This window comes from Phyllostomus discolor, chromosome 5 (genome assembly GCF_004126475.2).
Source record: "Phyllostomus discolor isolate MPI-MPIP mPhyDis1 chromosome 5, mPhyDis1.pri.v3, whole genome shotgun sequence".
NCBI lineage: Eukaryota > Metazoa > Chordata > Mammalia > Chiroptera > Phyllostomidae > Phyllostomus > Phyllostomus discolor.
This window is the reverse complement of record NC_040907.2, coordinates 15,617,919-15,628,360: the sequence shown is the minus strand read 5'-3', so window position 1 is coordinate 15,628,360 and position 10,442 is coordinate 15,617,919. Positions and strand designations below refer to the sequence as shown.

Here is a 10,442-nt window from a genome sequence, read left to right as displayed (position 1 = left end):
GCAAATTTGCTGGCCGGCACACCCCTGCAAACAGGGTCATTATGATGGAAAGACAGAAAGGGAGGGAGATGGAGAGGAGGGGAAACATTAAATCATGTTTTAAAACGTTCAACCCAATTCGTGCTTCTCCTGGGGCCCAGCCCCCTCCAGGGAAGCAGCAGGGGCCAGAGGTGATGGGGATGGAGACCCAGCAAAGGCTTCAGGACCTCCAGCAGAGGGGTTCAGTCCCGGCTCCTCCACTCCCCAGCTCTGCAAAATGAGGGGCGTCCTTTCTCCTCTTGGATCCTCGGCTTCCCCCTCCGTCAAAGGGGCGGTGGGAGAATGCACACACACGTGCGCACACGCGCACCCTCTGTTGGGAGAATTGGCTGAGGTCACAGGTGCCGTGCCCTGGACACCCAGAGGTCAGTAGGGGTGAGTGTTCAGGCCCAAGATCCTGGACCAGACAGACCTGGCAGGGACCCTGGCCCCGCCCTTTGGGACCTGGGTTATTTTGAGCAACTCTGAGCCTCTGTTTCCTTAGCTGTGAAATGAGATGAAATCAAGATAAAAGGGAGTGCCTGGGCTCCAACCCTGCGCCACCCTGTCTGAGCTGACCTGGGCAAGTTGGTTAACTTCTGAGTCTCAGACTCCTTATCTGTTAAAAGATCAGATTGTTGCGAGAATGAAGTGAGTTAATTTATGTGAGGTCCTTGGAAGAGTGCCTGGCACATGGTGAGTGCCAGTTCACGGTTCTCGCTACGGTTATTATTATTCGGTTTATGGGGGAAATGCACCGAGAGGAAATGGGGGCGGAGGGAACCGAGGCACTGGCCTGGGCCCAAACTTGAGGGCTCCCTGAACGCTCAGGCAGGACCCCAGGGCCTGAGTCTGGCCCTCAGAGGCCCCTCCCGCCCTGTGGGCCCCGTGGGTGGCTGCCCTCCAGCCCCACCCCAAGAGAAGTGCCGGCCTCCACTGGGTTTGTGGTCTCACAAAGCTGGTCCCTCAGCAGGTCTGAGCCCCTAGCAGAGCTCTTTGATGCTAAAAATAGACTATTCCACCAAAAGACCCAGAGAAAGATCCATTTTATGAGCCAAAAGGAGCTGTAGCTTGGGGTTTTCTTTCTTCCTCCGGGGGGCCTGGGACTTTGAGGGAGGGAGCATGTGGTGGGGGAGGCTTCCTAGGGCTCCGAGGGCCACGAGAGGCCTCTGGGCTGACGGCATCTCAGGGAGGACGCACTGGGGCCAGGTGGCCTCTCCGGTGCCCTGCAGCCTGGGACCTGGGGTCTGGCTGCCTGTGCGGGGACCAGCCTCCGGAAGCCAGGAGAGTAGGGGCCTTGGTGGGACTGGGTGGGAGGGCAGCTGGGCAGGGGCACCGAGGACCCCAGGGAAGTTGTGAGCCAGCCGCCTGCCCTCTCAGTGCCCTTACACTGCTGCCCCAGGCTCCAGGCTGCCAGCACCCGAACGGCAGCAGATGAGCTTGCATGCCTTGCCCAGGGTTCCCTCCCCACCTGCACATCCTGGGAGAAAAGAAGTGGGGTTTTTTTGAAGATTTTGTTTATTTATTTTAAGAGAGAGAGGAAGACAGAGAGAAAGAGAGGGAAAGAAACGTTGATGTGTGAGAAACATCAATTGGTTGCCTCTCGTATGCGCCCTCACTGGGCACTGAACCCACAACCCAACCATGTGCCCTGACCAGGAGTTGAACCGGCGACCTTCTGCTTTGCAGGACAAAGCCCCACCAACTGAGCCACACTGGTCAGGGCAAGAGAAGCTTTTAACCGTCCCCATCCGACAGGTAAGTGCAACGAGGTTCTGATAGGTTCGGTTGACGTTGCACAGCCAGGAAGTGCCGAAACTGGGATCTGAACCCGGCTCCTGCAACTCCAAGGCCCCAGCTCCCCAACCTCGATGGAGAGAGAAGGGAAATCCAGAGGCGCCCTGGGGCGGCTGGGGGTGGCCGCAGCACACCTGCAGTTGAATCTCCTCGCTCACCACGGGGCTGTGCGCGAGGCCCTCTGCGTGCCTCCGTTTCCCTGGCTGTAAACCAGGGAGAGCTGTCTCTGCTGTCTGCCCGCTTTGCTCTGTGGGTAGTGGCAGTGGCGTGGAGGGGTGCGCGGATGGTCGTGTTAAGCAGCGGGAGTCCACAGAGAGAGAGGCAGCATGTCCATCCGGGGGAGCTGGGTGGCCCCCCGCCTGCGCTCTTCTCCCAAGGGGGCTGCCACCCCGCAGAGGCCCCTCTGTCTTCTCAGCAGAAGGGTCGTGGCTAAACCCGTACCTGGGTGTGTGTGTCCAAACCCAGATGTGACTTAAGGGGGGTTTCAGGTGGGAAGAAAGGCCACGAGTGGAGCTGTCGGGGTCCCTGGTGAGGCTAAAACTGTCATCAGACAGTCCTCAAGGCCACTAGGATAGGTGATGGGCTGACGGTGAGGCCAACGAGGGAGGGTCCTGGAGAAGGGGGGAGGTGGGAAGGTGGAGTGGAGGGGGGTGGGGTTTGGCTCTGAAGGGGGTACGAGGAGCAGCTTTCAAAACAAGGAACAGGAAAGAGAGGGGTGGGGCGTGTGAAGAGGGCAGAGGAGCCTAGAAAGCAGGCAGAGGGCAGAGTGGGTTTGAATCCTGCCTCCCCCACCTGCAGGCGGGGTGCCCTTGGGCCAGAACTCGCCTCTCTGACTGCCCTGGAAACCGGCAGGAAGGCCGCTTAGCATGGTTGGCTGTCCCGAGCCCACCACTGGCGATACTGTGCATAAGCTGTCAGTGTGTGTGTCCTATGTGGTAGGTCCTTAGCCGATGACCCTGGGCTGGGCCTGAGCATCCTGGTCCCTGGGGGAGCTGTGTGGCCTGCAGGCCTCATCTCCCACCCTGAGCTCCAGCAGGGCAGAAGGCGGGCCTGGCTTCGGGGGTGGGGAGACGGAAGGGGGCACCTTATATAGGTGTCTCTGTGCTGGGCCCTGAGGCGGAGCCCCCTGCCAGCCTGCAGCAGGTGGCCGCATCGCTCCCGCACCTTTCTTGGGCCCAGCACTGTGGTGTTCTGGGGGAAAGCCAGAATCTGGGCTCCAGGACCAGGGCTCACCTCAGATCTGCTCCCCACTTGATCCAAGCTGGCTGCGCGGACTCGGGCAGCTAGAACTTGGGGTCAGTCCTGGGGCTGGTGTTTTCCTCACCTGAAAGGTGGGGAGAGTCACACCTGTCCCAGCGGTCACTGGGAGGGCCCAGTGGGTTTGCAGGCGTGTCACCTCTGCACACACCTGCGTCCACAGATGGGCCCTGCAGCCAGTGCTCATGCCAGGTGACTGAATTCCCCGGCCACAGTAACCCGAGGCCATGGTGGGAAGATCAGCCCTGAACACACAAGTTAAGAAAATGGATTTCGTTGCCATTCACAGTGGGTGCATTCTTCACTGACCCCTAATGCAACCGGCTTGGTGGCTCCTGGCCCCTCTGGTATAACACGCCAGTCGACACCCTTGGGGAGCAGGTCCCTCACTAGGGTCCACCCCTTCTGCTCCACTAGCTCCCTGAGCTGTCCACTGGCCAAAAATCACTTGGGTGTGTTCCCAAACCTGTTGATGCCCATTTGGTTTTCATGGTTACAGAGCTTCTTTGGATATTGCCCTCAGACCCAGTCTACCCCGCCCCCGCTTTGGCTCTGTAGCCCAGGGCTCTGGTTCCACTAAGTCAGCAGGTTCCGGCTCCGCTTGACCAACAGGAGGCACTGGGAGGGCCTGAAAGATGGGGAGGAGGGAGGGGCCCCTTTACTCTCTGTCTCGGGTGCATCTTGACAGTGGCTGAGTCTCCTCTGCGGCTCCAGCAAATGCATGCTAAACTTTTCCACCATGACCCTTCTCCCACTAGGGGTCCCTGGTAACAACACCTCTCCCTGTCGTCCTGGTGACAAGGAGTGGCAGTGACTTCCTGCTGTGGCTAATGTTGAGGCTCCTCGCCATCTTTGGGGGGAAGAGCTCTCCCGCCGCCTGTGTTGCCCATAACCCCCGACTTACCTCCCCTCAGTTTCCAACACTCGAGTGGCTCCTCTGATCCTGATTGGCCCCTCACCGATGATGATGCTATGTTACCCATGATACAATGCAGAAACCGGAGTGTCTGTTTCTGTGGAAACTAGGTTGAAGACCTTGGAAAGATTCGGTACAGGCAAGTTACTAAACAATAAATTGAATTAAGTATGGGTGGGGCACTGTGAAGGATCGGGGGAAATAGCAAAACCCAGATGCCGCTGGATGCCGACTGCTCCTTAAGAATCTGTACATTCACGTTCCACTTGAAAGGAGCCAAACCTGGAAATCGCAGGAGATGCCATCTGGGTCGGCTTAAGCCAGAAGAACAAGAGGAAAGCCATTGAAGGCACATTTATAAGCTTAAATTTAAAATGAAAAGTTTAAGGAACATAACTACTATTTTTTTTATGATTCCCCTTTTCAACCACGTTTTTGGTTTAACCTGATCTAACGGGTTCAGATATTTCTATGGTATCAGATCATTTTGTCCAATGGAGAACAAGAGGAAGCCCGGCTGCCCGCTGCCTGCCTGCCACGAAGAGGCACCGTCAGAAAGGGAGACGCTGGGAACTGGGCCCCCACGGTGGGCCAGGCACACTCCACATTTGCTCGTTTGATTTTCTCTGCACGTTGGGAAGGTGGGTTCTGCAACTGGCCCCACCTCACAGCTCTGTCAGAAGCAGGCTCAGAAGAATAAAGCCTCTGGCCCATGATCTCTTAGCTCATAAGCACCAAAGTCAGGCTTCTGGAATGTTCTTTCTGCTTCCCCAGACAGGCGCCAGGGGTTCACTCAAAGTCTGGCACATGCTTTTGAGGGGGCATGTGGCTGTTATAAGCCTCTCAAGGGAAGGATGAAACCTGGTACCCAGGACGCGTTTGCTGCCTGCCCCCAGGAATGCACTAAACCACCGCTGGGCAGACGCACCCCTGGGCCCCCAGCCTCCTGGGCCCCTCCCGCTCCTGGGCCTGGACTCAGTTTCCCAGGCAGGGAGAGTCCCTCAGGGGAACCAAGTTATAGGTGTTGCTGGGGGCCTATTCTTACGTATGGAAAAAAAACCAGCAAAGTGCGCACATTAGAAACTGGAGGTGGTGTTGGTGAAGTGGAAAGAACTCCTGGGCTGGGAAGCAGGGCCTGGGTTCCACTGACTCACCGTGAGCTGGGCGGAGTCTCTGCCCCCTGGGGGGCCTCGGCTTCTGCTCCTGTTCGAGGGGTCTTCCCAATTGTGTCCGTCTCTGACCTCGTCCACAACATGGCAGACTCCACACTCTCCGAATGTAACCAGGAGGCAGGGGCCCCTTGGCGGGTTCCATCTGGGCTGCTGAGCCCCGGGCCCGGCCCAGGCCTGGCCAGACGACGAGTTTACACCGGGGACAGTCTGTCCGCCTACGTGCTGTGATGGTTCCTTACCTGCGCTTACTCATAACGGAGCCCAGACTAACGTCACTGAGACTCAGGCAAGGAAACCAATGTTTACTGTATCCTCGCCCAGTCGCCTGTCTCTCTGCAAAATGTGTTATCCCCATTTTACAGGGAAGGAAACTGAGGCCCAGAGAGAGGAAGTGACTAGCCCCATTGTCTTGCAAGTGGAAGTCAGCAGAGCTGGCACTGGAGTCTAGAAATGTGACTCCAGAGCCCTGTGGTTTTCACCATAAACCTGCTTCCTCCCTGGGCAAAGCAGAGCCCCGCCACCACCCGCTCGCTGCTCGGGGACAGACGACTGAGCCCTGTCCTTCACGGAGCCACACATGGGGCCCAGACAGTGAGTGTCCGAGGGTATCCGGCTCCCAGGTGACTCAGTGGAGCTGTGGCCAGAGACAAGTCTCTGTGGGACTCGGGACAGGTCCCTCCTCCTCCCGGATGCCCCCCTGCTCCCTGTTGGCCTACGGAGACCACCATGAGCCTGAGGCTGGTGCTGGGGCCTGGCTCCCAGTGACGGCCCCCAGCGAGGGCCACCTCGGGGACAGGGCCCGGGCTGCGGAGGGTTTTCTGACGTCTCAGGACAGCGTCAGAGGGCACTGAAGGCGCTGTGGTCACGGCTGAGTTCGGGGCTGGCGAGTCAGAGCCCGGCGTGCTAACCCCACTCAGAGTCCTGAGGCCTTGCACAGACTGACCTCAGCGTCCTGGGCCTCAGTGGTCTGGCCTGTGAAATGGGACGGTGGAGCTTGCAAAGGAAAGAGGAAAAGCCACCACCTTCCTGCCTCCACGCCTGACCTAGCTTCTGGGAACAGAAGTGTAGGGTTGAATCATCACCCTCCGTGTCTTTTTTACGTCTGAGTCCCTCTGAGCCTCAAACCCTCTGGGACAGGCGGGGTTCGAGAAGGAGCCGACAAAAGGCCCACTGAGGGCGCGGCACGAGCAAAGGTCACGAGGCAGGAAAGCCCGGGCACACCAGACTGGATCGGGAGACCCAGAGGGGATGCACAGGTGAGCAAAATGAGTAGCAGGCCTTCGACGACGAGCTCGGGCCTCAGGAGCCCGGCTCCGCGGAGGGCCCCGCGGCGCCCGCGCTGCCGGCTGTCACAGCGACGCCTTCCTCGGCGGGCGGGCCGCGGCGGGGCGTGAGTGCTGGCGACGGCGGCGTTTCATGTGTTTCCTATTTGTACTTAATCCCAGCTCCCATAAACCCCCCCGAAGTGCCACCCAGCCACACATGTGGACGCCCCTCTCCGGCAGCAGGGGTGGTGGACAATGGTGGCGTTGGCGACAGCCCAGGAGTGGGGAGCGGGGAGCGTGGAGGGAAGCCCTCTGACCGCTGGTGGGCCCGTGCCCCTGTGCCCGGTGAGGGCCCTTCGGGGCTCCCAGCCCGCCCAGGCCAACGCTGGCCTTAATTAAAAAGGACTCTCCCACAGGATCCAAACCGCGGCCCCGGCCGCCCCCTCTCCAACTGCTTTCAGTTCTGTTTCTGGGCAGTGTGCTGAGGCCGGCCCCACAAATAAAAGCCATCACTTTTCTCTCTCTCTCTCTTTCCCTTTCTTCCTTTCCTTTCCTTTCCTTTCCTTCTTTTTTTTTCTTTTCCAAAAAAAGCGAGAAAGACAGCCACAAGATCAGCTAAGAGGCCGTGACATCACGGCCCAGGTGACCACAGCCCAGCCAATGGGCCAAGGCCGCGAGCTGGCTTCTTGCATCCTGTGAGCTGAGGTTGGGCTGACACTGTGAAGGCCTCGTCCCTCAACCACAGAACCACAAGGCCAGGCCCTCAGCTGCCTTCAGGGCCCTGCTCGGGAGCTGGTTGGCTCCCGGTCCTCCCCACCCCCGGGGCCACCCTCGCACCCACTGAAGCCTGGGCGGTGTCGGGGGGTGAGCCTCATTCATTCATTCCCCGTGGCGCTGATGCTGGCCTGGCTTGGCTCTCGCTGCCCTGCGAGCTCTTCCGCCCTGGCTGCCGAAGGCCCCTTCCCGCCATCTAATGATACACTCTGCATGCGCTTCTGTTGAGAATTTGTGGCTAGACATTCCTGTGGGACCGAGAATCCAAATTCTTGGGTACAAACAGAAACTTACTTTCCTTGGGGAGGATTTTTTTTCTCTCTCGCTCACACACACTCTCGCGTTCTTTCCTTTTTCTTTTTTGTAGCAGTAGGGGGGGAAGAGGCAAAACAAAACAAAAACAAACAAAAAGCAACACACCACCACCCCTCTATTTGCAAAAGTAGCTAGGGAAAAATCCGGCAGCAGCCAACCGAGTCAATCCCAACCCACCCCCACTGAAGGGTCGAGTTCTCGCCTTCCTCAGCGCGGGGCATGGCATCAAACAGCATCTTCGATTCCTTCCCGACCTACACGCCGACCTTCATCCGCGGTGAGTACCTAACGACTGCCCTGGGCTCTGGGCTGGTCGTTCCGGGTGGGCAGCTGTGGCCAGGCCCCAGACCACGTCCCTCCGCCGACCATGCTGGCTGCCTGCAAGGGCGCAGCCAGTCCACCCAAATCCGCTGGCCCCTGCAAGCCGGAGGTGGGAAGAGGGATGGTGGCCTCCGTGGTCTCCCGGAGCAAAGTGTACTTTTTTTGTCTTCAGCTGGCGGGGACGGTTAGTGGTAGGGGCGATAGAGGCCACAAGACTTCAAAGGGCAGATCTTGGAGGGTCCCGGGGTAGAGAAGAATGGGGGGTGTCCCTGTGACCCTCGGCTTCCTGCCTCACTAACAGGGCTCCTGGGTCCTGCGGCCCCAGCCCCGGGCCCTCCCAGAGAGCTCGGACCCTCTCCCCTGGGGCTCAGGCAGACCCGGACTCAAGGAGACACTTAGTTCTCCCAGAGCCAGGCCAGCTTCTGAGGGCTGTGCAGTGGGCAGGAGCAAGGCTGCCCCTTTCTGAGACCCCCCCTGGGAACCGTATCCCATGTACTCCACGTGATCCCTGGGGCGAGGGGCGCAGCGGGAGGAGCAGGAGGCTACCGGCTTTGGTTGAGCACTTGTGAGCTTGCATGGCGGTGAAACTGGATTGGAGCTGGGGAACGGGCCTCGGGAAGGTTTGCAAACGTGGTTATGGGGGACGAGAAAGTGTTTCTGGGCGGCTCCGGCCTCCATGCGCGGCCTAAAGGGACCCAGAGGTCTGGGTTGAACTGAGTCCCTCAACAAGGATAGCGGTCCGCGACTTCCAACTTAGAACCTCTGACTGAGACTGGAACTCAGGAGGAGACGTTCCCTGGCTCTTTAGGTCGTGAGGCTGATGTGCTGTGACCTCAGACAACCCCCGGCTGCCTCCCTACCCCCTTCTCCAGCAGGAACCCAGATGGGCCTGCGGCACCTGAGACTGGGGGGCCAGAGGCCTCGAGCTTGAGTCCTAACTCAGGTGCCGCCTTGCTGAGCACCCTTAGTCAAGTCACTTAACCTCTCTGTGCCCCAAACAGAGGCCCCTCTGGCTGTGACATGCTGATGGTCTGAGGCTGAGAATGGACTGTGTCTGAGGGCAGTGCCTCTGGGCTGAACACGGAAGCCAGCTCTTTTCCCGAACAGAGGGGCTGAGTAGGCTCTGGAACTCCAGGGTTCGGGGGGCTGGTGCTGTACCGTTGACCCAGCTGAGATTACCCAGTCTGCCTGCCCTTCTGCCTGTCTGCCCCTCTGCCTGTCCCCGGGCTGGCTAATGGTCTTTGGGCGGCTGCCTGTGGTCAGGGACCAAGGCACACTCGGGTGCTTCTCATCCAAAGGGCTTGCCTGATGGCAGGATTACTTCTCGGGAGAAACACTGAGGCAGGCTGTGCCGCTGCAGACGGGGCCTGAATGGGGGGACAGGGGGACCTGCCATCCCCCCGGCAGGAGGGTCACTCCCACCAAACCTGGCTGTGGCTGGCGGTGGCAGCAGCCCCAGTGCAGGAGCCGAGGGCCGCAGGCTCTTCCCTTTAAGCGGTTCCCATTATAACGCCGTTCCCTTTGTAGTCCTTGCAGCTAATTAAAGGCTGTTCTGTGGCAAGAAAATAAGAGTTTATAAAAACCATTTGCTGGGTCTTTGTAATCTGTATTTCTCTCTCCATGAGCAAAATGAAGAAATGTGGAGTTTAGAACAAAGGAACGTTGGGAGACGGGACTCAAGGGCTGACCCACGTAGCATGGGCTCCCGACGCTGCTGTGCGTGCAGCCCGGGAGCTGGCAGACGGCAGCGCAGAGGGAGAGGAAGAGGAGGCCGGTGGGTGGGGGCCCAGTGTGCGCCCAGAGACAGGAGGCCGCTGGTGAGCAGGGACACTGACGTGCCCTGTAGGCTTGGGGCCTGGGGTCCGAGGCTCTCCCTGCAACCCCGTGGAGGAGTTCTGGCCACCCTGTCGGTACCCTCTCTCCTGCCCGGGTCTGCTCCCCACACTCCACTTACAGCTCATTTTGGGGGACCTGTCTCCCCAGTTCGTCTCTGGAGGCTCACCAGGTTGTAGCTGCCCATTCTGTCCCTACAGAAGTCCAAGCCCTGGGTCCTGCAGAGCTCGGCTTCATGCTGCCCCACGCAGGGTCCTTAACCTATTCTGGCCCATGGACCTTTCTAGAATCCCAGGAGGTCCTTGGACTCCTCAAAATCGCATTTTTAAATGCATAAAACGACATGCGTAGGATTAGAGAGGAAACCAAATCTTTGGAAATGTAGCTAGCAAACTATAAAAAAGCCAGGTTGTGAGCCTGGGACCGTGGGACTCTTGAGCACCACGGTGAGTGAAAAGGTCTCACGGCAGCCCCAGCAACTGCCGGCACACAGCGGTGATGGGTGGCGAGCGTAAACAGTATTTCAGGATCATCCGTGGCAGCCCTAATGAGACTGGAGAATACCTGTGATTGCCACTGTGGCCGAGTCACAGAGGAAACAGATGCTAAATTTCAGTTAGAGATCAGTGGAAGGAAAGGAGTCCGTGTGCTCCCTGCCCAAGTTCACGGGCGCCCCTGAATTCTATGTGAGCACAAACCCCAGTCCCTCAGCAGGCGGTGATGGAGCCCACGGATACAGAGCGTCACCACCCCAGGGAGCTTCTGAACACCTGG

General features: G+C 58.9%; 1 protein-coding gene across 1 annotated transcript in view; it reads left to right on the top strand.

Annotated features, from left to right (window-relative positions):
• The first annotated feature begins 7,301 nt into the window (after positions 1 to 7,301).
• RUNX3 (RUNX family transcription factor 3) overlaps positions 7,302 to 10,442 on the top strand; it is a 60,804-nt gene continuing 57,663 nt past the window's right edge. The window contains exon 1 of the mRNA XM_028512458.2: positions 7,302 to 7,791. Within this exon, the coding sequence (XP_028368259.1) occupies positions 7,734 to 7,791 (58 nt within the window). The 5' untranslated portion in view covers positions 7,302 to 7,733. The remainder of the gene's footprint in view (positions 7,792 to 10,442) is intronic.